General features: G+C 43.9%; 1 protein-coding gene across 2 annotated transcripts in view; it reads right to left on the minus strand.

Moving 5' to 3' along the window:
* Positions 1–15,648, minus strand: part of NR2C2 (nuclear receptor subfamily 2 group C member 2) — a 51,824-nt gene extending 36,176 nt beyond the window's left edge. The window contains exons 1-2 of one of the 2 annotated variants that reach the window (XM_070738321.1): positions 15,188–15,648; positions 4,749–4,829 (exon numbers count right to left, since the gene is read on the minus strand). In XM_070738321.1, coding sequence (XP_070594422.1) covers positions 4,749–4,808 — 60 coding nt within the window. In that variant the 5' untranslated portion in view covers positions 4,809–4,829; positions 15,188–15,648. The remainder of the gene's footprint in view (positions 1–4,748; positions 4,830–15,187) is intronic. The other variant, XM_070738322.1, reaches the window with a different exon arrangement.
* Between the last annotated feature and the right edge of the window lie 11,650 nt (positions 15,649–27,298).

The following is a 27,298-nucleotide window of genomic DNA, read 5'->3' on the forward strand; positions in this document are numbered from 1 at the left end:
GGAACAGGCGACAATTTTTGAGATCTGAACAATGTACAATATAGCCGAACTATTACTTCACAAAATCTGGTAGCTATGTTTCTATTGATGTAGACTAAAATTGTGCCTGCCATTGCTGCAATCATATCCTTCTGCTCATACCCAGATTGCAACCAACTGTTATCCTTTAATCATTTTTACAACAAACCATGCAGTTTATTTCTTTCCTAATACAGTGATACCTTGTCTTACAAACTTAATTGGTTCCGGGACAAGGTTCTTAAGGTGAAAAGTTTGTAAGACGAAACAATGTTTCCCATAGGAATCAATGGAGAAGCGATTAATGCGTGCAAGCCCAAAATTCACCCCTTTTGCCAGCCGAAGCGCCCATTTTTGCGCTGCTTGGAATTCCCCTGAGGCTCCCCTCCATGGGAAACCCCATCTCTGGACTTCTGTGTTTTTGCGATGCTGCGATTTTACTGAGGCTCCCCTCGCTGGGAAACCCCACCTCTGGACTTCCGTTGCCAGTGAAGCGCCCATTTTTGCGCTGCTGGGATTCTCCTGCAGCATCACAAAAACATGGAAGTCCAGAGGTGGGGTTTCTCATGGAGGAGAGCCTCAGGGGAATCCCAGCAGTGCAAAAATGGGTGCTTCACTGGCAATGGAAGTCTGGAGGCGAAGCATCCGAGCGGTGGAGGTGGGTTTGTAAGGTGAAAACAGTTTGTAAGAAGAGGCAAAAAAATCTTAAACCCCGGGTTTGTATCTTGAAAAGTTTGTATGATGAGGCGTTTGTAAGACGAGGTATCACTGTACAATGAATTTTGGATTTCTATTAAATTTAATTCTAGGGGTTTTTTTCCAGCCCATTTCTCTGATACATCATTCAAAGCCATTTAAAATTATATCCATGTCATATGAAATATGAAATATTCATGTTATATTTGCTTCAGTGTTAATGAGCATTCTCTCCTATTTCCATTCCACTACACTCTATGTTCAAAAACTTTTACCTGCAAGATCCCCTTCAATCCTGGCAGTGCCCTGGGATACCTCATTGAATTCCATCCCATTCCCCCTGCATCCTACTGCTATTGCTATTGTTATTCCATCCCATCCTATCCTATACATATCCCTGTTCCATTCTCTCATATTTACATTCCATTGCATTTCATTCCATCCTATTCCCATTCCCAATTCCACTCCATCCTATTCCTATTGTTATTCCAACCATTACGCTCTGCCACCTCCTCCACCCTTCCCTCCACCGCCGCTTGGATGCTCATCCTGCCTCCCTCTCTAGGGGTAGAGACATCCGTCTTCCTTCAGGGGCATCCAGTCTCACCGGCCATTGGTGGGACTGATATCTATCTGTGGTAGCTAAATTCCACAAAGGAAATACAGTGATCCCCCGATCATTGCGAGGGTTCCGTTCCAGGACCCTTAGCAATGATCGGGTTTTCGCGAAGTAGCGCTGCGGAAGTAAAAACACCATCTGCGCATGCGCAGATGGTGTTTTTACTTCCGCAGCGCTAGCGAGGAGCCGAAGATTGGGGTTTCCCCGCCGCCCATGCAAACTCCTCGCTGCTGCCGCGCCCGCCGCTTGTCCACCGCCTGCCTGCCCGCGCGCCCGCCCTTCGCCCGGCCACCCGCCGTTCGCTCGCTGCTCGCCCGGCCACCTGGGTTCGTTTGGCTTCGGGACATGCCGGCGGCGACGTTTTAAAACAGCCGCGCGGCTTCCCAACTGAGTCCCGAAGTCAAAGGCGAACTTCCGCGTTTGGCTTCGGGACTCAGTTGGGAAGCCGCACGGCTGTTTTAAAACGTCGCCGCCGGCATGTCCCGAAGCCAAACGAACCCGGGTGGCCGGGCAAGCAGTGAGCGAAGGGCGGGTGGCCGGGCGAAGGGCGGGCGAGCGGCGAAGGGCGGGCGAGCAGCGAGCGAAGGGCGGGTGGCCGGGCGAAGGGCGGGCGAGCAGCGAGCGAAGGGCGGGTGGCCGGGCGAAGGGCGGGCGAGCAGCGAGCGAAGGGCGGGTGGCCAGGCGAAGGGCGGGCGAGCAGCGAGCGAAGGGCGGGTGGCCGGGCGAAGGGCAGGCGAGCAGCGAGCGAAGGGCCGGGCGAAGGGCGGGCGAGCCGGGTGAACGGCGGGCGAGCGGGTGCTGGGGGGGGGCTTCCCGCCAGCAAGGAGACCCAGGGAAGCCGCCCAGCAGCTGATCTGCCCGGCGCCATCTACGCATGCGTGCCCATAGAAAAAAGGGCGCGCATGCGCAAATGGTGTTTTTACTTCCGGGTTGCAAAATCGCCATATAGCCGTTTCGCAATGATCGGGGTCGCAATACCCGGGGGATCACTGTACAGTAGATTTAAACTATGGAAGATCCGGTCTGTTAAAAACAAAGAACAACAACAAAAAAACACCTGTGGAAGGAGTCACCATGGGCAGCGGGACTGGGTTCACTTCTGGACATCCTAGTGCAAGTAATATCCCCTTCACTGACATCATACATGAGGCAGCTTTGGTCAAAATAGGGACCAAAATAGGGGTGCAGATGACACAAACATATTCTGACTTTTTCTTCATGGATCAAGGGCGGGATCTTTGCTAGTTTGGAAGTCAATTTTCTCTGGCAACAGTAAGGCATGAATGAGAATCAATCAGGAATCATGTGAACCTCATGCCTTTCTGTGGATCTGGCAATGTGAATACCTGCTCCTATTTCCACTTCTCTTCTTGCAGATGTGTAGTTAAATGGGGGCAGGGTGGGTGTTCAAAAAAATCCTGTGTTGCGCTGATCCACAGAAAGGAATGAGGTTCACCTGATTCCTGATTGATTCTCAGATCAGGACTGAAATCTCTCCCAAACTCAAATTGCCTTACAGTTGCCAGAGAAAATGGACCTTCCAAGCTAGCAAAGACCCCCTCCTGTTGGGACTCTTTGCCCCCCCCCCCACAAGTGGAGAGAGGATGGACTGAAGTCCCTGGCAAATCTTTGTGTTCTTTCTATGGCTAGCAAAAGGCGTGGCCCATTTTTGGTCTCCCCCGCTCCTCCTCATCCCAGTAGCATTCTGCCAGCCAAAAGCAGAGCATATGGACATTCCCTGGGCTTTCACCTGCCCTTTTGGCATCTCCTGTCCCCTAGAAGCACTCTGCTACCCTGCAAAAGCACTCTGCCAGCCCTCACAAACCTAAGTTCTGCACTTGGCCAAAGGGTGGGGGCCAGCCAGTGGGTCTGGCGATGTGGTCAGGGCATTCTCTTGGTCCTGCCCAGACCGATTTAATGGCTTTGACAGGCCAGATCTGTCCTGTGGGCCACAGTTGGAGGATACCTGATCTAGACTGCACATAACTGGATACCCATTTGGAAGTTAATCACTTTTAAAAAGATTTTATCTCAACTTGATTATTTTTCATAAATAATCCATGGTGGTGAACATACCTAATACTTCTTCCTCTTCCTATTTTCCTCATAACAACTTTGTGAGGTAGATTGATCTGAGAGAAAATGACTGATTTATTTATTTTATTTATTTATTTATTAGATTTGTATGCCGCCCCTCTCCATAGACTCCGGGCGGCTCATAACAATAATAAAACAGTATATAATAAACAAATCTAATATTTAAAAAGTATATAAAAACCCATTAATTTAAAACCATTCAACGCAAGCATACCATACATAAAACTATATAAGCCAGGGGGAAATGTCTCAATTCCCCCATGCCTGACGGCAGAGGTGAGTTTTAAGAAGTTTGTGAAAGGCAAGGAGGGTGGGGGCAATCCTAATCTCCGGGGGGAGCTGGTTCCAGAGGGTCGGGGCTAAGGTCACCCAGCTGCATTTCATGCTTAGGGCAAAACTAGAACTCCTCATTTATAGGTCAGCATCTTAACCACTAAACCAAGATGACTCTCTTTGTCAAGAATTTGTTGAAATTAAAATATATTTAAAAGTAAGGATATATTTAAAAGTATGTTGTCAATGTGTTCTTGAAATTAGAAAATGATGTCAAAGCCAGACTGGTGGACTTATGGTCAAATAATATATTTTAATTTTGGTGATCCTATCCTCAAACCCAAAGAGGAGTTAGAATGACACATTTTCCATTGGTTTAAATATTTACAATTGAAAGAAAGGTTCAAATTAGATAGAGTTTGACTTTGTGAAAAATGAATTGGAAATATTACTGTTCGGTAATGATGAACATATTATTGCTAAGGTTATTACTGAATTTTACAGAATATGTAAAGCATTGTGGATGAAAAATGTTGGATATAATATAATGCTTGAACAATGGGATAAAATGTGGACGAAAGGTCTAAATTGAAAAGACAATTTTTGTAGATATTTAACACCACATAAGTTGTTAAGAATGTATAAAGGTATTTCAAATGAATGTTTTGATTTAGAAATGTTTTGAAGACTTATTGCCTTCAGACTTTCATGTCTAAAAGTTTCCATGTAAAGCTTTTAGCTAAGGTTGCTACAAGAAAAACGAAAGGCATGGAATATGGTTGAAAACTCAAATGTGGCCTCTGTCATTTACCCAGCAGTCTTTCTGGCAAGCTGGCAAGATTGGGAAGGACACGTTTTCCAAATCTCTTAATGGATATTTTCCCCATATAAATAATGTCTATCGACACAAAAGGAATGCCTTTATATTTTATGAAGTAATAACCATTGTAATATAAATAACTGCTACTTTAGATGTAATTAGTTGGAAACAGTATTTTCTTTTTAGAAATGAACTGAGAGTACTATAATATTATCCATCACTCACCTCAGCCACCTGCTGTGCCTCCACTATTTGCTGAGCCAGCACCTCCATATTGGTTGCCATGGTGAAAGATCATTAGAAAACCTGTTTGGAGGGATGCCAGTAATTTCTATCAGGCACAATACAATTAGAAATTTTGTCATTTTTATTATTGAGAATAATTATATTTATGCATAATTTTAACTGAACAGAAAGATGTTATAAATATTATGTAATGGTTTATGGTTGCACATATTTAAAAATGATTGGGTTCTAAACATTTTATTGTAGTATGTATAATATGCTACACTTGTGATTTTTTAAAATAAAAAAATATTAAATCAGCAAGCTTTATAAGTGTAGTCACCCTATCAGAAATCTCTTGATAATATTTATATGTATTGATATGGAACATGAATGTAATATTAAAAAGGAATAATTCAGGAAAAATCAAGCTTAGGGCTCACTTACTATAGCTGCACAGTAAACTAAGGTTTGTGTAGTATAAATACTATTTGGGGTTCAAATTTCTGTTCATCCCAAAGATGAACAATTTAATTAGCCCTATAATAACCACTCATCTTTCTGCCAATTCACAATATTTTAGAAACTTTTACACCGCTGGCATTCCTAAAATAAATATGTTGTTGTTACAAGTAGTCCTTAATTTATGACCGTAATTGAGACTGGAAATCCAGTTGTAAGTCTGCAGTCATAAATTATTATTATTTATTAGATTTGTATGCCGCCCCTTCCTGAAGACTCGGGGCGGCTCATAGGATACAAGTTGATGCCCTCATGTCACTGTGATTAATTTTCCAGACTTTTCTGTAGTGACCATTAAGTGAATACTTTCATTTGAATGAGCATTTTTTGCCAGAAACTAGTAAAACATCATTTTGATGAATCATGGTCACATGATTGCAAAATACTGCGACTGGTCATAAGGCTGACCTGACATGTGATCACATGACCATGGAGGAGCACAATCATTTACTACAGATGAAGTGCTTTACAGATTGTAAAACATTTGTTCCATGGTTGTTGCAACTTTGAAAGATTGTAAAGTGTAATGATAGTCTCTTAAGTCAGAGACTACCTGCATTTTGCAAATTACATCAAAAATGATCAGCTCCCTTTGGCCCAGGGATGGGCAACTATGGCCCCTTTACAGCAACATTATGACTTTTGGACTTCAACTGCCCACATCCCCAGACCCAGAATTCTGGATTCTGAAGCCCATCAGTAAATGAGCCATAGTTGCCCACTCTTGCTTTAGCTTCTTTATTTCTCCAAAATGCCCCGAGTGCTTGCGAGATGAAGTGCTAGAGACTATGAACAGAGAGAAGCATGCCTTCCATTTTCACGTACAGTACTTTATTAGGATATGGAATCACTAAGTAAAAAAACATGAAGAGAGACTTGGGACCAGTAGAGGTAAATTTTCTTTATTTTTACACTGCAGAATTTAATACTGTCAGACATAGAGGAAGCTATAAATCAAAAACAACAATGAATTTATGTAGGGTTAGGCTATTGTGAGAGCCAGTTATAGTGGTTAAGGTATCAAGCTAGAAACCATGAATTCTAGCCACGCCTTGGATAAGAAGCCAATCACTCTCAGTCCTCCTCCACCTCTGAAAAAACCTTGCCAAGAAAATTGAAGGGACTTGTCTAAAGTTCTAAACTGTCTCAAAGAAGCTATATCAAACCAATTAGTGTTAAGACATCAGTCTGGAAACAGGAAGACCTTAACTTCTAGTCCCACCTCAGCCATAAAAGCCAGCTCTATAACCTTGGGCCTGTCACACTCTCTCAGCCCAAGTCACTGCACAGGACTGTTGTGGCTAAAATAACAGTAAGAAGGTTATATTTGATATGTTTACTGCCTTGTGTTATTTGTATAAATAAAGGTGGGATATAAATAAATAAAATCAAATACAAACATCACAAACACATTCAGATTTGCTTAAACATAATCCCACAATCCTATTTGTGCTTTCATTTCAGTTAACCAGATAAATGATTTTAGTAAACATTTGACAAAATAGTAATAGCAATAGCACTTAGACTTATACACCACTTTACAGCCCTCTCTGTAGCCAACGTAGCCAACATCTGCTTTTGCAATTTTCTTTTGCCTGTTTAATCAGGCTAAAAAAACTCTGTCATCGTGGAATGCTATGATTAGACCCTTATTTCTTTTGCAAGAAAGCAACAGAAAATTACATTAGCCTCTAAAAGGACCAATTATGTATGTATGTCAAGGTTCGACAAACCCAGGCGCCTGGTCGCCAGTGGCGCCTAGAAAATGTTGTCTGGCGCCTAGAGCCGCCTGGGCAGGGCGCTGCGGTGCCTCTGACCTCTCCGCTCCTGCCCGATGCCGGGGTTTCTGGCGCTCTCCTGCTGGGTCCCAAAGAAGGCAGGCAGGAAGGAGAGCTCCATTCTTCGCGCCTTTTTCCCGCCTTCCTTCTTTGGAGCCCAGCAGGAGAGCGCCAGAAACCGCGGCATCGAGCAGGAACCGGGAGGTCGGAGGCACCGGCACGCCCAGCTGAAGGTTCCCTGTCGCCATCGGCAAGTGTCCTTTGGGGCCCGGCGCGAGGGCACTGGCGGTGGGAGCGGGGGGGGGGCCGCGGCTGCAGCGGCACAGGCAGTCGCGGGGAGATGGCGGGGGGAGCGGGGGGGCGGCTAAAGCGGCCCCGGGCACCGTTCCCTGTACGCTTTTCCAGGGGCGCGCAGGGAGCCGCGGCCACCCGCCCGCCTACCGGATTTCCCTCCGCGCGGCTGGGGAGGTGGATTCGCCGCCCCCGCCAGCCCGATCTCCCTCCAGTGGCTGGTGACGTAGTTCTACCGCCCTCGCCAGCCTGATCTCCCTCCGTGGGGGGGGTGGGGGGCGACGAACCGACGACCGGGGGCTGTCCGTCCGTGTTGGGTGGTGCAGGGCAGGCACAGGCAGCCCCAGGGGAGAACAAGGGAGGGAGAGAAAGGAAAGAGAGAGTAAGGGAGGGAGAGAAAATTGAATGAAGGAGGGAGAGAAAGAAAGAGTAAGAAGCAGAAAGGATAGAGAAAAAGGAAGAGAAAGGGAGGGGGAGAAAGGAAAGAGGGAGGAAGGGGGGAGAGAAAATTGAATGAAGGAGGGAGAGAAAGAAAGAGTAAGAAGTAGAAAGGATAGAGAAAAAGGAAGAGAAAGGGAGGGAGAGAAAGGAAAGAGGGAGGAAGGGGGGGAGAGAAAATTGAATGAAGGAGGGAGAGAAAGAAAGAGTAAGAAGTAGAAAGGATAAAGAAAAAGGAAGAGAAAGGGAGGGAGAGAAAGGAAAGAGAGAGAAAGGGAGAGAAAGGGAGGGAGAGAAAATTGAATGAAGGAGGGAGAGAAAGAAAGAGTAAGAAGTAGAAAGGATAGAGAAAAAGGAAGAGAAAGGGAGGGGGAGAAAGGAAAGAGGGAGGAAGGGGGAGAGAAAGAAGATATGAAGGAGGGAGAAAAAGAAAGAGAGATAGGAAGGAAAGAGGGAGAGAAAGGAATGAGAGAGAAAGGGAGGGAGAGAAAGGGAATGAAAGAGGGAGAAGGGGTGAGAGATAGAAAGGATAGACAGAAAGGGAGAGAAAGGAAAGAGAGAAAGGGAGGGAGAGGAAGGAAAGAGATGAGAGAGGAAGGAGGAGACGGGGTGAAAGCGATGTCAGGTGGAGACTCGGCAAAAAACCAAGTTTGCTTAAAAAAAATTCTGGCTCCTAAATTTTTTGGCTGGCTCCTAGATTCTGAACAACTTTGTCGACCCCTGATGTATGTATGTATGTATGTATGTACGTACGTACGTAGGTAGGTATAGATTTATATTTATAATTATTACTATTATTATTTAGATTTGTATGCCGCCCTTCTCCGAAAACTCAGGGTGGCTCACAGAATAAATATAGAAACAAAGCATACAAAACAAATCTAATACAGTGGAACCCCGACATAAGAGCTGCTCTACTTAAGAGCAACTCGAGATAAGAGCTGGGAGGGGAGAGATATTTTTGTTCTACTTACAAGCCCAAATTCGAGATACAAGCGCCAAGGAGCTGTCTCCTGAAGCCAAACGCTAACTTCCGCGTTCGGCTTCAGGAGACAGCTGCGAAGCGGCGCGCGTGTTTTAAAAGGTTGCAGCCGGCCTGGGGGGCTCGGGGGGGTGCTTGCAGCTTTCTTTCTTGCTCTTTTTCTTTCTCTCTTTTACCTTCCCTTCCTCTATTTCTTCTTTTCTTTCTCCTTCCCACCTTCTTCCCTCCCTCCCTTCACTCATTCCTCTCTTACTCTCCCCTTTCATAAGTTTCCTTGCTTCCTTCCTCTGTTCCTGTCCCTTCCCCCTTTCTTTCTTTCTTTCTTTCTTTCTTTCTTGCTCTTTTTCTTTCTCTCTTTTACCTTCCCTTCCTCTATTTCTTCTTTTCTTTCTCCTTCCCACCTTCTTCCCTCCCTCCCTCCCTTCACTCATTCCTCTCTTACTCTCCCCTTTCATAAGTTTCCTTCCTTCCTTCCTCTGTTCCTGTCCCTTCCCTCTTTCCTTCCTTCCTTCCCACCCTCCGTCCATTCATTCACCCATTCCTCTCTTGATCGCTTAAAGCCGGTCCCTGGTGCAAAAAGGGTTGGGGACCTCTGTCCTACAGGATTGGGTGGCAGAGAAGTTGAACATATGTAAATTTAAAAGTTTAAGAAAGTTTACAAGTTAAGTGAAAGAAACTTCATTATTCATTTATATGTACATGTACATTTCTTCATTAAAAACATGTCTTTCTGCATAATTTAGACTAACTTTGTGAGTTTTTTGAGGGCTGGAACCAATTAAAATTATTTACATTAATTCCTATGGGGAAAAGTCGTTCGAGATAAGAGCTGCTCGACTTAAGAGCCCAGGTCCGGAACGAATTAAACTCGTATCTCGAGGTACCACTGTACATTAAAAAAACTACAGCTAAACACCCTATATATTACTCAATCAGACAATCCAATCACACACACACATACACACACATATATTGCTTTTAAAAAAAGGGAACACTCAAAGAATACATCCTAGATCTGAATGAATGAAATTTTCTCATTGAATACTTTGTTCTGTACAAAGTTGAATGTGCACAACAGCATGTGAAATTGATGGTCAATCAGTGTTGCTTCCTAAGTGGACAGTTTGATTTCACAGGAGCTTGATTTACTTGGAGTTATATTGTGTTGTTTAAGTGTTCCCTTTATTTTTTTTGAGCAGTGTATATTGTTGCAATTATAACTTTAAAAAGCAAAGAAATATATGTAATATTCTTTAAGACCAATATAAGCATCCCAAGTACAGTATATTCCAAAGTTTTTCAAATAACTAATAACAAAGTATTAATATACTCATCAACTGTTTATTAAAAATTATTGTGGGTTTGGATTAACTATCATTAATTCTAATAGCATTATTGTGAATACAGTATTGGTAAATTTTGTTATTTAATTATTTAATAGTGTCAGATATTGACTGCCTCCAAACAACTCTGGGCAATTCAACATATCAGAGATCAAAATAAAAAGACAACAGAGATAAACAAAATGGCATCCAGCCACTCAAAGACTTATGTACAGCAAAGGAAGCACATCCACTCTAACCCCAAGTCTGGGAAAATATCTATGTCTTCTTGGCCTTCCAGAATGCTATCAGAGCAGAAGCCACAGTGTTCCTTTTCTAGAAAGCAAGTGCCACAATAGAGATGATGCACTTTTCAGGTCCAAACAGTAATATTTAATTGAAGGGAGCATACCAATTCTGTCAACTTGTTCTGGCCAAGTAGAAACCTGGCTCTATGCCATGTAGGACTTTATAACTGACAACCGATACCTTGAATTGTATGTGTGAGCAGGCTGGCAACTAATGCAACTTGCAAAACATGGGTAGCTCATAGTAAGACTATGCCATGCCTATCAGCTCACACCAGTGCATTCTGGACCAGTTAAAGCTTTTGGGTGTTTTCATGGAAAACCTCATATTAACCAAAATTGCATTGCAATATTTGAAATTTTCCCTTCCCCCTAGGCTTATAGAATTTATACATGGTATGCTTGTTTGTATGATTGGTCTTTTAAATTGGGGTTTTTTAGATTATTTTTTAATATTAGATTTGTTACATTGTCTTCTTTATTGTTGTTAGCCACCCCGAGTCTTCGGAGAGGGGCAGCATAGAAATCTAATAAATAAATAAATAAATAAACAAACAAACTAACAAATTTAGATTAAGGGGATAAAGCATGGCTAAACAATACAGTATGTGTGCAAACACAGACTATTTGGTCCAACTTGTTTTGCAAAGAAACTGAAATTAAAAATTAACTGTTCTTAGAGGAAACTGATTATAAACCTTAAAACCTGTATGTAAAAGAGATTTCCTGCAAAGTGTATTGTTCAAAGCACTGGAAAGTATTGCTTTATTAAAGACCGCCTCATTTGTATATTTACATGTTAGATAACATTTCCACTGGAACCATCAGCAAAGCAGACTGTAATAAGGTCCTTATTCAGGGCCATTTATTTAGAAATAAGCCTTGCTATTATGGTCACATAAGAAAAATTAGGTTCAACAATGGGAAGAAAATGAAGGAATGATTTAAAATAAGCACTGAAGTAGATGGCATTTGATATTTTATTCAATTACATGATTAAAATATTAGCACAAAATGACCAGGAACACATTAATAGATGAGAAACAAGTAATATAAATTAGCATATGTATTTTCATATTTGTCTTATTTTGGTAAGAGCATTGTGCATTATTGCAATAAAACAAGATCTCCTTGCTCAGCTCAAGTTCTGTTGACTTGTTGCTCAAGTTCTGTTAACTTGTTGCTTGTATCCTAAGATTTTTATTAATATTGTTTCTTCATTGCTTATTTGACCCCATGACAATCATTAAGTGTTGTACCTCATGATTCTTGACAAATCTATATTTTCTTTTATGTACACTGAAAGCATATGCACCAAGACAAATTCCTTGTGTGTCCAATCACACTTGGCCAATAAAGAATTCCATTCTATTCTACTCTATTCAAAGATACACAAACTTTTTTTTTGCAATGCAGGAAAGAGCTTTGCCACTGCCTTTTTCAGGAATCTTTTTTTAGTCTCCCAGTTTAGTTTGCAGGGGGGATTTCTGGTGGTTTTCCCTCATTCAATTATTCACTAGGCTTATTTTTTAAGGTATGTATTGGTAAAAAGCATCATTTATTATATTCTGCTACGGGAGCTTAAGGAAACACACATAGCATTCTATCTTTTCCCCCTCATCACATGTTAACACAAAAGAGATTTGCTGGTCCAAAGCATGAACTTCCATGGCTAACTGTAAACTTGAACCTGGTACCTCTAGTCTATACCTTAACTCTTATGCTACACTAGTTTTCATGTTTTCTATCATGTTCACCATATCAATTTTATGATGAAATGTTATTTGCAGTTTTTTTAAACAGCAGGAGCACCGTAAATAACAATGTTATCTGTCTCAATAATGGTTGTACAGCAAGGTTCGACAAACCCAGGCGCCTGGTCGCCAGTGGCGCCTAGAAAATGTTGTCTGGCGCCTAGAAAATGTTGCCTGCTGTACTGTATGTCAGCGTTTCCCAACCGGTGTGCCGCCTGGGCAGGGCGCTGCGGTGCCTCTGACCTCTCCGCTCCTGCCCGATGCCGCGGTTTCTGGCGCTCTCCTGCTGGGTCCCAAAGAAGGCAGGCAGGAAGGAGAGCTCCATTCTTCGCGCCTTTTTCCCGCCTTCCTTCTTTGGAGCCCAGCAGGAGAGCGCCAGAAACCGCGGCATCGAGCAGGAACCGGGAGGTCGGAGGCACCGGCACGGCAGCGCCCCGCCCAGCTGAAGGTTCCCTGTCGTCATCGGCAAGTGTCCTTTGGAGCCCGGCGGGAGGGCACTGGCGGTGGGAGCGGGGGGGGGGGCCGCGGCTGCAGCGGCACAGGCAGTCGCGGGGAGATGGCGGGGGGAGCGGGGGGGCGGCTAAAGCGGCCCCGGGCACCGTTCCCTGTACGCTTTTCCAGGGGCGCGCAGGGAGCCGCGGCCACCCGCCCGCCTACCGGATTTCCCTCCGCGCGGCTGGGGAGGTGGATTCGCCGCCCCCGCCAGCCCGATCTCCCTCTAGTGGCTGGTGACGTAGTTCTACCGCCCTCGCCAGCCTGATCTCCCTCCGTGGGGGGGTGGGGGGCGACGAACCGACGACCGGGGGCTGTCCGTCCGTGTTGGGTGGTGCAGGGCAGGCACAGGCAGCCCCAGGGGAGAACAAGGGAGGGAGAGAAAGGAAAGAGAGAGTAAGGGAGGGAGAGAAAATTGAATGAAGGAGGGAGAGAAAGAAAGAGTAAGAAGCAGAAAGGATAGAGAAAAAGGAAGAGAAAGGGAGGGGGAGAAAGGAAAGAGGGAGGAAGGGGGGGAGAGAAAATTGAATGAAGGAGGGAGAGAAAGAAAGAGTAAGAAGTAGAAAGGATAGAGAAAAAGGAAGAGAAAGGGAGGGGGAGAAAGGAAAGAGGGAGGAAGGGGGGGAGAGAAAATTGAATGAAGGAGGGAGAGAAAGAAAGAGTAAGAAGTAGAAAGGATAGAGAAAAAGGAAGAGAAAGGGAGGGAGAGAAAGGAAAGAGGGAGGAAGGGGGGGAGAGAAAATTGAATGAAGGAGGGAGAGAAAGAAAGAGTAAGAAGTAGAAAGGATAGAGAAAAAGGAAGAGAAAGGGAGGGGGAGAAAGGAAAGAGGGAGGAAGGGGGGGAGAGAAAATTGAATGAAGGAGGGAGAGAAAGAAAGAGTAAGAAGTAGAAAGGATAGAGAAAAAGGAAGAGAAAGGGAGGGGGAGAAAGGAAAGAGGGAGGAAGGGGGGGAGAGAAAATTGAATGAAGGAGGGAGAGAAAGAAAGAGTAAGAAGTAGAAAGGATAGAGAAAAAGGAAGAGAAAGGGAGGGAGAGAAAGGAAAGAGGGAGGAAGGGGGGGAGAGAAAATTGAATGAAGGAGGGAGAGAAAGAAAGAGTAAGAAGTAGAAAGGATAGAGAAAAAGGAAGAGAAAGGGAGGGAGAGAAAGGAAAGAGAGAGAAAGGGAGAGAAAGGGAGGGAGAGAAAATTGAATGAAGGAGGGAGAGAAAGAAAGAGTAAGAAGTAGAAAGGATAGAGAAAAAGGAAGAGAAAGGGAGGGGGAGAAAGGAAAGAGGGAGGAAGGGGGAGAGAAAGAAGATATGAAGGAGGGAGAAAAAGAAAGAGAGATAGGAAGGAAAGAGGGAGAGAAAGGAATGAGAGAGAAAGGGAGGGAGAGAAAGGGAATGAAAGAGGGAGAAGGGGTGAGAGATAGAAAGGATAGACAGAAAGGGAGAGAAAGGAAAGAGAGAAAGGGAGGGAGAGGAAGGAAAGAGATGAGAGAGGAAGGAGACAGGGGGTGAAAGCGATGTCAGGTGGAGACTCGGCAAAAAACCAAGTTTGCTTAAAAAAAATTCTGGCTCCTAAATTTTTTGGCTGGCTCCTAGATTCTGAACAACTTTGTCGACCCCTGTGTACAGCATGAGCTGTCCATATTTTGACTTAATTTCGTTATCTTCAATTCCAAGGAATCAAGCTCCCACGACATACATGGGAAGCATTAGTATCTACACACACAAAAAAAGATGCATCCCACGATTAAACCATGTTCAATTAAATTCAGACTACACACAAACTCTTCCCTTTTCCCACGTTTTCCCTTCAACCAATACATTTTCATTAGGAAACCAGCTGCTTCGGCGCTAATTGGAGAGTACTACCATCAATCAACGTTCGGCCCCAACCTCTAAATACGGAGAGCGTATTGGCCCACATCACCATCGCTCAAAGTTCGGCCCCGCCTACTAATGCAGCGGGGAGGGGGCAATTGTTAGATGAAACGGCTTCCTGGGCTAAGCAAGCCACAAAATGGCGGAGCTGGCAGGAGGCCAATTCCACAAGCTCCGCCATTTGTCACCCTTCCCCTCCCCCTCCTGCCGGCCTTGATGGCCCTTCACTACGACGCCTTCTTTCCTCAAACTCGGCCACGGGGCGCCTTAAACATGCAGGCCGCTGCTCTCTAAGCGACGCGAGTGGGGTGGGGGGGAAACGTCCGCAAAGATGGCGACGGGCTGCCCCGTATGCAAAATACCCGCCGCCCCCTCCCCTCCGCCCTCCCGGTGGCAAAGGTAAAAGGGTCGGGTTCAAGCCACTGCCTCCGCCCGTTCAGACTCCATCTTCCTTCCTCTTCGCTCGCGGTTAGACCGGCCGTGCGGCAGTCCAACGCCGCCCACGGCAAAGAAAAGAGCGGCGCCAAAGCGAGAGGCTCTTCTTTACCCACCCGAGACACGCGCGGCCCGTCAGACGCCCTGCCATGCGGCACTGCTACCCGCCCGCTCGCCGGCCTCAGCCGCAGGGCCGGAATGAAAACCTCGGCGCTTGCAGGCATAAGGCGGTTGTGCATTTTTTTTTTACCTCAGGATTTGGCGCCAAGCTAGCTTCCTCCTAACTGTTCGCTGGGCCTGGTTCGTTAGCCGCCCCCCCTCGCGGCCGCCACCGCCTTCCGCCACGGAGGGGGGGGAGCGGAAGGCGGAGATAGCGGCACCGAAGGGGTTAGCGTAGGAACGGGGGGGGGGGGACAGGAGGAATGTTGGGGGGAGAAAGGGAAAGCGGGGGCCTTTTGGCGAAAGGTCAGAGTTCGTGACCCCTGCAGGCACGGTTCTCTCCGCTGTTGCCGCCTGGGAGCGTTCGCCTGCTTCCTCTTCCCAGCATTACGCCTGTCGCGGCCCCCTCCATATCTCTTCCTCCCCCCCCCCAGCCCCACTCCGCCTAATAAGGCGGGGCTGGGTCGGGGGAGAGGAGGGGCTACCTGAGGTGGAGATGGCTTGGAGCTCTCGTGCGGCGGTTTAATGCGTCCCCTCCCAACGGTCTCCCCCAAAGGTGGAGCGGTTTGAGGCGGGAAAGCAGCGGGGCATCCTCGCCAGCCAGGGCTAGGAGACCTACGCGGAAGCCGAACTTTATAAAGAAAAAGCATCGGTTGTGGGCGAAGGAGTCGTGGTTCGCTTTTAATGGAAGTGTCAGGGTTTAAATTTGGAAGACTGAGGGGAATCGACGGCGTATCGACTTTTCATCCCTTGCCTTTTCGGTAGAAGTCCTCGACTTACGATCACGATTGAGCCCAAAATTTCTATTAAGTAGGACAATTAAAGTGAGTTTTGCCCCATTTTACGACTTTTCTTGCCTCGATTGTTAAATAACTGTGGCTTCCCCCATTGAGTTTGCTTGTCAAAAGGTCGCAAAAACATGACCTTGGGATACAGCAACCGTCTGTTAAGTATGAACCAGATGCCAATTTTGATCACGTGATTATGGAGATGCTTCAAAGGTCATAAGTGAAAAATTGTCATGTCACCTTTTAGCATTAGCATTTAGATTTACATACTGCTTCACAGTGCTTTACAGCCCTCTCTAAGCGGTTTACAGAGAGTCAGCCTATTGCCTCCAACAATCTGGGTCCTCATTTTACCGACCTTGGAAGGATGGAAGGCTGAGTCAACTTTGAGCCTACTGAGATTCGATCTGCCAAACTGGCTGACAGCCCGTGATCAGCAAAAGTAGTTTGCAGTACTGCACTGTAACCACTGAGGCTCTCTCAGTGGAGTTGTAGCTTAGTCACTAAATGAATTGTTGTAAATTGAGAACTACTTGGCCTTTGCACCATGAGAAAAGAGAGGAGTTGCAGGAGCACTTTATTTTAACTTCCACATGGATGGCATATTGTCCTTTCCACTAGGAGTGAGGATTTGCAGCCCATTAAGTTTTAGGAGGCAATCTTGAGTCCAGTCTTGTTCCCTTGAGGTAAGAAACACTTACCTCAAGGTACCGCTTACCGCTTCAACACAGTTTTGTGGGGAGGCAATGCAAAGGAAATGTCATATGAGCTGGGATTGTGCCTCTGTGGACAAGGAACCATTGAAATTAGCTCAGGTCCTGCTGTACTGCATCTTCACCGATTCAATTTATAACACTTTGCCTAATAAAATATCCAGAAAATGCTAGTCTTTTTAATGGTCAGCTACTGTTATCTGATCAGTATTAGTACTATGACCAAATTCTGCTATGCTGTATGTAAAATTAGTTAAAATTTAACTGGCTGCTCTTAATCCACTATCAATTACAATGTACTTCTGTTTTTTACTGTTATCTTTTACTGCTTTTTTAATGCTTTTATTTGCTGCCCACTATTAATCTACTACCAATCACAATACACTATTTTGCCTGTTTTTATTTTTAGTGTATGACCATAATAGTTGATGTAAGAGGCATAGGCAAGATCAGGTCTCTTCTACTTACTGGCCAATTTGCAGCGCATAATTTTCTCACTATTCTTAAACCTTTCCTCTGAAGAAACAGACAGGGCGGGATCTGCACCCTCTCCTTTTGAGAAAAAATTATGCCACTATTCTAAGTGATGAACATAGATTTTGATGAAATTATGATTACATTCTGTTCTGTTACAGTTCACAAGCAGCTATTTCACTCTGGGTGATTGCAGTAAATTCTTCTTGAAAGAGCTAAGTAGCTTTTCTTTCAGGAGCTGTTTGGTCACTTCTTTGCTTGGTTGTGCTTTCTCCTTCAGTTCATGTGATAGAAAATGAATTACAATAATAGATGGAATTGGAATTATTGGAGCCACAGGGGGCACTGGAATTGCCTTGTCTGTCGGAGGCTGCTCGGAAGCCGGTCCGAGTCCTCGGAGAGGGGCAGCATACAAGTCTAATAAATTATTATTATTGTTGTTGTTGTTGTTGTTGTTAGTGTAGAATGCCAGTCCTGATTTGATCATCTATTCTTACTGTTGAATTATTTAATGAATTAAATGCCAAAATGTCAAGGTTCCAGGTAACATCCGAACTAAATTAGAGTCCGAGTCAAAGTACTCCTCAAAGTTCAAATTTATTTCTGAAGCCATCCTGACACCTACACAGGGAAACCTGGATCTGAGTTTCCCACTCAGTTGAAAGTTTACATCCCTTGTCCCCCACCCACAAACTTGTCATGTTGGCCACTCAGATTGTGCCAACGTGGCCAGTCCTTTCTTCACTTCTGCCCTGGTGGGTGAGCAAAAGAATGCTTTGTGGCTATCTTTTCTCCTCCCAAGTTCCCATAAACATCATGTATTCTATAGATAGTGTGGCAAGCGTTAATTTATCACCAACTTCTGCACCGGCTTGACATCAAAGGCATTTAGGTACAAGTTTTTGATCAGAGCATGGCCAGAGTAAATGAAATAGAAGTGGGCTGCTATGAATACTGTCCAAGCCATTATTTAACTAATTGATATATGGTGCTTTTTCTTAGCAGAAATCCAGGGCGATGTGTGTGTGTGTGTGTGAGAGAGAGAATATGTTATGCTTTATAACTATTGTGCAGTGACAGAAATTCCAGTCCAAATTGCCGTTGTAACCTAAGAACCACTTGCAAACTAGTTTAATAAACAAGTATCCAAAGTAATAGCAGTCAAATCTCTATGTAATTCTATAACATCCAAGGTCTGTAAATTTTGAACTTGGGACTGACCACTTTAACTGTTCAGTGCCATGATGAATTTCCCCAGAACTATTTATAATTGAATTTCTAAGTAATGATAGCTAAGCGCATAGTCACATGATCACATTTGGAGCAACTGATTCTTAATAATTTTGCAGTGTTATTTAGTCTGTACAAAATAATACCAAATTATTTTCTTAAAATACTATAAAAGTGACTACAAATTCATATTGTTGAATAACAGTATTGTCTCTGGGGCTGCAATATGACTTTTTGCTTCTCACAAGGGTTTCATGCACAACTCCATGCACTGTAGCAAATGGGCTCCATAAAACTCAACAGCACTGATGTGATCAATTCATATAGTCAATTGTACTTTGTTACCATAATGTGTGTTTGTTTATTTTTTCTGCATGTTAACTTTTACATTACATTTTATGTGCTGCTGGTTTTACATCCATGGGTTTAATAAAGGAATATATTTATTTTCATAAATAATTGTAATGGCTTTGAGTGATTTCTTTAACACGTACCCCTAGCTTTCATCAGTAAATATAACATGAAGAAAAATTAATAGGAACACAGAGTTTTTAGTGCAGAATGGACAAATGTTTTTCTCAACAGAAAAAAAATGTATATCTTGTGTGTCATGAACCATAGAAACATAGAAACATAGAAGTCTGACGGCAGAAAAAGACCCCATGGTCCATCTAGTCTGCCCTTATACTATTTTCTGTATTTTATCTTAGGATGGATATATGTTTATCCCAGGCATGTTTAAATTCAGTTACTGTGGATTTATCTACCACATCTGCTGGAAGTTTGTTCCAAGGATCTACTACTCTTTCAGTAAAATAATATTTTCTCATGTTGCTTTTGATCTTTCCCCCAACTAACCTCAGATTGTGTCCCCTTGTTCTTGTGTTCACTTTCCTATTAAAAACACTTCCCTCCTGGACCTTATTTAACCCTTTAATATATTTAAATGTTTCGATCATGTCCCCCCTTTTCCTTCTGTCCTCCAGACTATACAGATTGAGTTCATTAAGTCTTTCCTGATACGTTTTATACTTAAGACCTTCCACCATTCTTGTAGCCCGTCTTTGGACCCGTTCAATTTTGTCAATATCTTTTTGTAGGTGAGGTCTCCAGAACTGAACACAGTATTCCAAATGTGGTCTCACCAGCATTCTATATAGCGGGATCATAATCTCCCTCTTCCTGCTTGTTATACCTCTAGCTATGCAGCCAAGCATCCTAGTTGCTTTCCCTACTGCCTGACTGCACTGTTCACCCATTTTGAGACTGTCAGAAATCACTACGCCTAAATCCTTTTCTTTTGAAGTATTTGCTAACACAGAACTGCCAATACAATAGTCAGATTGAGGATTCCTTTTCCCCAAGTGCATTATTTTACATTTGGAAACATTAAACTGCAGTTTCCATTGCTTTGACCATTTATCTAGTAAAGCTAAATCATTTACCATATTGCCGACGCCTCCAGGAATATCAACCCTATTGCACACTTTAGAGTCATCGGCAAATAGGCAAACCTTCCCTACCAGACCTTCCCCTATGTCACTCACAAACATATTAAAAAGAATAGGACCCAGAACAGACCCTTGTGGCACACCGCTTGTAACCTGACTCTGCTCAGAATACTCGCCATTCACAACAACCCTCTGGTGTCTATGCTTCAGCCAGCTGCAAATCCATTGAACTATCCAGGGATTAAGTCCAATCTTCACTAATTTATCTATCAGCTCTTTATGTGGAACCGTATCAAAGGCTTTGCTGAAGTCCAGGTAGGCAATATCCACGGCACCACCTTCATCCAACACCTTTGTGACATAGTCAAAGAAATCAATGAGATTAGTCTGACATGATTTGCCTTCAGTAAAGCCATGCTGATTTGGGTCCAATAAGTTATTGTTTTTTAGGTGCTGATTTATCCTCTTTTTCAGTAGAGTCTCCATCATTTTAACGACAACTGATGTCAAGCTAACTGGCCTGTAGTTACCAGCTTCTTCTCTACTGCCCTTCTTGTGGATAGGCACAACACTTGCCATTCTCCAATCCTCAGGAACATCTCCTGTTAACAAGGATTGGTTAAACAAATCAGTCAGGGGGGTAGCAATGACAGATCTGAGTTCTTTAAGAACTCTGGGGTGGATGCCATCTGGACCCATTGCCTTATTTATCTTTAATCGTTCAAGTTCTTCTAAGACATCGGCTTCTAAGATCACTGGAGCTGAATCCGTACAGTTGGAAGCAATGCTATATCCCTCTATAGTATTATTTTGTAAGGTGTCTTTTGAGAAAACTGAACAGAAGTAGCTATTGAAATGGTCAGCGATCTCCTTATTCCCATTAATGCATGTATTTTTCCCGGTACTAAGCTTCGTGATGCCGCAGTTTTTCTTCTTCTTATCACTAATATATCTGAAGAAGGTTTTATCTCCCTTCTTTAGAGATTTGGCAATTTCTTCCTCTTTTGAGGCTTTAGCAGCATATATTATCTGTTTCGCCTCCTTCTGTCTCATTTTATACACCTCCCTATCAGCTATACTTCCAGACTCTTTATACCTCCTATAGGCAGCCTTTTTTTCATTGACTATAGTCCTTACATCATTGCTAAACCATAGCGGTTTCTTCTTCCTTTTACCTTTAGTTATTTGTCTTACATACAGTCCAGTGGCTTTTAAGATGGCCTTTTTAAATACAGTCCACTGGGTGCTCGCTCCTGCCATTTTATCCCTCCCCTTTAATTCATTATCTAAATATTCCCCCATTGCATTAAAATTTGTTTTTCTGAAATCCAATACTTTGGTTGCATTATAGGATTGCTCACAATGAGTTTTTACATCAAACCACAAACATAGATGGTCACTGCAACCTAAATTTTCTCCCACCTTGACATCTGAAACCCAATTCCCATTTGTAAAAACTAAATCTAGAATATTCTCCCCTCTAGTTGGTGTCTTAACCAGCTGTGCCAGAGCTGCTCCTGTAAAGGCCTCTACTATATTCTTACTTTTGCATGTAAGGGCACTGGGGATATTCCAGTCAACATCAGGCATGTTGAAATCACCCATAACCACAATATCTCCCTTTACTGCCATTTGGGTAATTTCATCCACCATCCTGTTGTCATATTCCTCAGATTGCCCTGGAGGCCTATAGATCACCCCAATTCTAATGACAGAACCGTCTTTATTTTGCATGCAAATCCAGAGGGTCTCTAGATCTTGACATGTATTTTGAATTAGTGTTGTTTTTAGAGTTTCTTTAACATAAATGGCTACTCCACCTCCCCTTCTCTCTATTCTATCCTTCCTATACAGTGTATATCCTGGTATGGATACCAATAAGGGAAATTGTCAAAAAAATGTTTTCTACAAGGCAATTTTTAAACATTTATGCAGATTGCTTTGTCCAGGTTATGCCCAGAAGAGAAGAAAATAATTGATAATGGCTAATCCCAAAGGATGTTAAAAAACAGAACAAAGCTGCCCCCCCCCAAACTTACTGATCATTGTGAATTTTTTTATTTTAAACACATTAGCTGCTATTGAAAACACTGACAATTATTCATTTTTATAAGAGGAATCGATACAAAGTTTAAAATTACTGAAGAGCTTGTTCGAATGTGCTCCATAGCTAGGTGCATTACTAGAAAAGTAATTTGTGATGAAGAAATAAAGAAATGTTGAAATGTGATCTGAAGAATTTGACAACAGAACTTGGCTACCTGCCATAGTGGTCCAGTGGTTAAGAGTGGAGTACTGCAGTCAAGTTATCATTGTTTGTTTCACCACTTCTTCCATTTTTACCTGTAGCAAATAATTATATAGTCTTTTAACCCTGGTGCTCTGTTTGATAACACTACACACTTGTACCGTTCCCGGGTCTATTTGACCTGGACCGAAAATTGTTCATTATAGGTACTTGTATTTGGTCTTTTTGAAAACTTTTCACTTGGAAACTAGTTTGAACTAGTGTGAGAATATTGTTATAACTATTGAAAATTGAAATGAAATAATTAATGCTTATATTTTTATTTTGCTCATAAAAGCCCCCCCCCTTTTTGTGAATAGTGGTTTGTACATAGTTTTGCCTGCAAAATGCGTTCAATTTTACTAAAGTTGGTGTGGGATTGGTAGGTTGAACCTTTCTGAACATAATGATATGAAAATTGAACTGAAAAAAATTGATGCTTATTGGTTTATTTTGCTCATAAAGGCCCCCCCCCGGTTTTTCAAGCATGTCACTTTATAAATTTTTCTAGGCCCCTAATTCCAAATATTTTCAATAACTTTGGCATTGAATTACTAGTTTGAACATTTCTAAACATAATGAAAAGAAAATTGAACTGAAAACATTGATGCTTATTTGTTTATTTTGCACATAAATGTCCCTCCCGCTGTGTTCAATTATTTCAATTTATATACAAATTATGCTGTTAATTTCAAAATTACATACTTGTTTTTAGTAAAATGGATTTATTTCATAAAATTAGGTGTCTATGTATCATGTATTCACTTTGCAAAAGGATATTCCAAATATTTTTAGCCAAATCTGTATAAAAAGTGCAGAAAATTGCTCAAGGCCATGTGGGGGAGGGGGCGGCTGCGCCCCTTTTCTGATCAAAATAAACAAGCATCGTTTTTTCCAGTTCATTTATATTTTTATGATCAAGAATGTTCAATTTTGTATATCAAACCTTTTGGGGAAGATTCCTTGGAGATTTGTAGCCTGAAAAAAACACACACGAGATGCTCAAAAAATGGGGGGGGGGGGGGTTGATCAAAATAAACCAATAAGCATCATTTTTTTCAGTTCAATTTTCATATCATGTTCAGAAATGTTCAAACTAAATTCAATGCAAAAAGTTTTCAAAAAAGTTGCAACTGGCAGGCTAAAAAAATGTAAATTGAAAATGATTGCACATGGCTGGGGTGGGGGATTTAAAAAATAATAAACCAATAAGCATCATTTTTTTCAGTTCAATTTTAATATGTTCAGGAATGTTCAAACTACTAATTCGATGCAAAAAAATTCAAAAAGGTTACAACTGGCAGGCTAAAAAAAAAGAAAATTGAAAATGATTGCACACGGCCTGGGGGGAGGGTCTTATTTCTGATTTTAAAAACCAATAAGCATCATTTTTTTCAGTTCATTTATATTTTTCTTATGTTCAGAAATGTTCAAACTACCAATCCCACACCAACTGTAGTAAAGTTGAATGCATTTTGCAGGCTAAACTATCTATAAATTGAAAATAAGGTCACAAAAAAGGGGGGCGCCTTTTATGAGCAAAATAAACCAATAAGAATTATTTTTTTCAGTTCAATTTTCATTTCATTGTGTGCAGAAATGTTCAGTCTACTTTCCAAGTGAAAAAAAGTTTTCAAATTGACCAAAGATAAGCACCTAAAATGAAGAATTTTCGGTCCGGGTCAGGGTGATCCGGGAACAGAGGTTTTGGGACTTTTTTTCCAGCAAGAACTAAGCCCCCCACCACCCTCAAAAAATTTCTCCTAGAGAGAAACCCTGAAATGATCCAAAGACATGAAATATCAAGTTTCAGATATTCAGGGAATTTTTTTTACAGGGTCTCAAAGTGGCTGGCACCAAAGATCCCAAGATCCTGGAAAACAATATACTTGGACTTCTCCTTGGTCATTGAACTTTTCTCCCCAGAACTCACTCTTTAGAACTGGTGCTGTATTGCTGACCTGATGGAATATCATCTTAATTATTTCCTATATTTTTTGCACTCTATAACTTTAGCACTTTATAACTTTAATGATTTTTTAATAATTATATGTTATTCTATTAAGATCTTGAGAATAACTTAGTGTTAATTGGTATCCTATTTTAGTGTAAGTGATCTTTATATTGTTTTTTTAATTGAATCTATATGGAATTTTTAATAATATTTTAGCTAATTTATTAGAAGGGTTTTTTAAAACTAATGAATTATTGGGGTGGGTATGATGATATGTATGAAATGAATGATTGTTATGGGTGGGCTGGATGGAACTTTGGTATGGATGAAATAAATGGAAATGGTATGAATGATTTGATTAGCCTACCTGACACTGGAGAGGCAGGAGGGGAGGGGGCACCAATATCTGAGGTGGTAGAGGGTCGGAATACAGTATTCCGGTCCTGCTGGGGAGAGGTAGATGTGGCGGGGGCCACAGAGCTAGCCGTTCCAGGGGAACGAGAGATCGTTGCTTAATAACGATCCCTTGTTCCGGCTCTGTGAACCCAATCCTGGGTGCTGGTGATGAGTGTAATTCTGGCCCTGGGCTCAAGCTGCTGCTACTCAATGCCAGGTCAGTGGTAAATAAAGCTCTCCTGATCCTGGATGAGGAGGCCGACCTGGCATGTGTTACTGAAACCTGGCTGGGCCCAGAGGGAGGAGTTCCTCTCTCTGAAATTTGCCCAGCCGGGTTTCAGATATGGCATCAGCCTTGACCCCAGGGAAGGGGGGGAGGAGTGGCTATTATAGCCAGGGAGAGCCTTGGCTTGCGTAGACTCGTTGCTCCAGAGATTGCGGGCTGCGAGTCCCTCCTGGTGAAGTTGGACTTAGGGGTCCAGGTGGGCTTGTTTCTCACGTACCCGCCTCCCAGCTGCGTGTCACAAGCCCTGCCTGTGCTACTCGAGGAGGTAGCCGGGTTGGCGGTGGGGTTCCCCAGACTTATTGTCTTGGGGGACTTTAACCTGCCGTCGCTCAGTGAAACCTCTGGACTGGCACAGGAGTTCATGGCCACCATGACAGCCATGGACCTGACCCAAGTAGTACAGGGTCCGACTCATGAGGGGGGGCATGCACCTGACATGGTATTCCTCTCTGAGCAACTGAGTAATGGTCTGAGACTAAGGGGCTTAGAAATGTTGCCTTTGTCATGGTCAGACCATTTTCTACTGCGGCTTGACTTCCTGGCTCCAATCCTTCCCCGCAGGGAGGTGGAACCGATTAAGCTGTTCGGCCCCAGACGCCTGATGGATCCAGAGGGCTTTCAGAAGGCGCTTGGGGTTATTCTTCGGAGAGGGGCGGCATACAAATCTAAGTAATAAATAAATAAGTAATAAATATTCCAGATACACTCGTACACAGTTCGGCAGAGTCTCTGGCTGAGGCCTGAAACAAGGCTGCAGCGGAGGCTCTTGACCGAATTGCGCCATTGCGACCTCTCCGCAGCACTAGACCCCGTAGAGCTCCATGGTTCAACGAGGAGCTCCGGGAGTTGAAACGCCAGAAGAGACGTCTAGAGAAGCGATGGAGGAAGAGTAAGTCCGAATCCGATCGAACACTTGTAAGAGCACATGTTAAGACTTACAAAGTGGCGCTCAAGGCGGCAAGATGCGCGTATCATTCCGCCTTGATTGCATCAGCGGAATCCCGCCCGGCCGCTCTGTTTAGGGTGACCCGCTCCCTTCTTAATCGGGGGAGTTGAGGAGCCCTTGCAGAGTAGTGCCGAGGATTTTAACACGTTTTTTGCTGATAAAATCGCTCGGATTCGAGCGGACCTCGACTCTAATTGGAATACAGAGTCGACTGACAACGAGTCAGTCGAGGTGACTGGGGCTAAACGTCTTTGTCCATCTGTCTGGGAGGAGTTTGACTTGGTGACACCTGATGAAGTGGACAAGGCCATTGGAGCTGTGAGTTCCGCCACCTGTTTACTGGATCCGTGTCCCTCCAGGCTGGTTTCGGCCAGCAGGGAGGTGACACGGAGCTGGGTCCAGGAGATTGTCAACGCTTCTTTGGGGAGGATCCTTCCCGGATCCCTACAAGGAGGCACTTGTGCGCCCCCTCATCAAGAAGCCTTCCCTGGACCCAGCCATTCTCAATAACTATCGACCAGTCTCCAACCTTCCCTTTATGGGGAAGGTTGTTGAGAAGGTGGTGGCGCTCCAGCTCCAGCGGTCCTTGGAAGAAGCCGATTATCTAGGTCCTCAGCAGTCAGGATTCAGGCTCGGCTACAGCACGGAAACTGCTTTGGTCGCGCTGATGGATGATCTCTGGCGGGCCCGGGACAGGGGTTTATCCTCTGTCCTGGTGCTTCTTGACCTCTCAGCGGCTTTTGATACCATCGACCATGGTATCCTTCTGCGCCGGCTGGAGGGGTTGGGAGTGGGAGGCACTGTCCTTCAGTGGTTCTCTTCCTACCTCTGGTCGGTCGCAGTCGGTGTTAGTGGGGGGTCAGAGGTCAACCTCTAGGTTACTCCCTTGTGGGGTGCCTCAGGGGTCGGTCCTCTCCCCCCTACTATTTAATATCTACATGAAACTGCTGGGTGAGATCATCCAAGGGCATGGGGTGAGGTATCATCAGTATGCAGATGATACCCAGCTTTACATCTCCACCCCTTGTCCAGTCGGCGAAGCAGTGGAAGTGATGTGCCTGTGCCTGGAGGCTGTTGGGGTCTGGATGGGTGTCAACAGACTCAAGCTCAACCCGGATAAGACGGAGTGGCTGTGGGTTTTGCCTCCCAAGGACAATTCCATCTGTCCGTCCATCACCCTGGGGGGGGGGAATCACTAACCCCCTCAGAGAGGGTTCGCAACTTGGGCATCCTCCTCGATCCACAGCTCACATTAGAGAAACATCTTTCAGCTGTGGCGAGGGGGGCGTTTGCCCAGGTTCGCCTGGTGCACCAGTTGCGGCCTTATTTGGACCGGGAGTCACTGCTCACAGTCACTCATGCCCTCATCACCTCGAGGCTGGACTACTGTAATGCTCTCTACATGGGGCTACCTTTGAAAAGTGTTCGGAAACTTCAGATCGTGCAAAATGCAGCTGCGAGAGCTATCATGGGCTTTCCTAAATATGCCCATGTCACACCAACACTCCGCAGTCTGCATTGGTTGCCGATCAGTTTCCGGTCACAATTCAAAGTGTTGGTTATGACCTATAAAGCCCTTCATGGCACTGGACCAGAATATCTCCGGGACCGCCTTCTGCCGCATGAATCCCAGCGACCAGTGGCCTTCTCCGGGTCCCGTCAACTAAACAATGTTGT

The sequence above is a fragment of the Erythrolamprus reginae genome, chromosome 2 (genome assembly GCF_031021105.1).
Source record: "Erythrolamprus reginae isolate rEryReg1 chromosome 2, rEryReg1.hap1, whole genome shotgun sequence".
Taxonomy (NCBI): domain Eukaryota; kingdom Metazoa; phylum Chordata; class Lepidosauria; order Squamata; family Dipsadidae; genus Erythrolamprus; species Erythrolamprus reginae.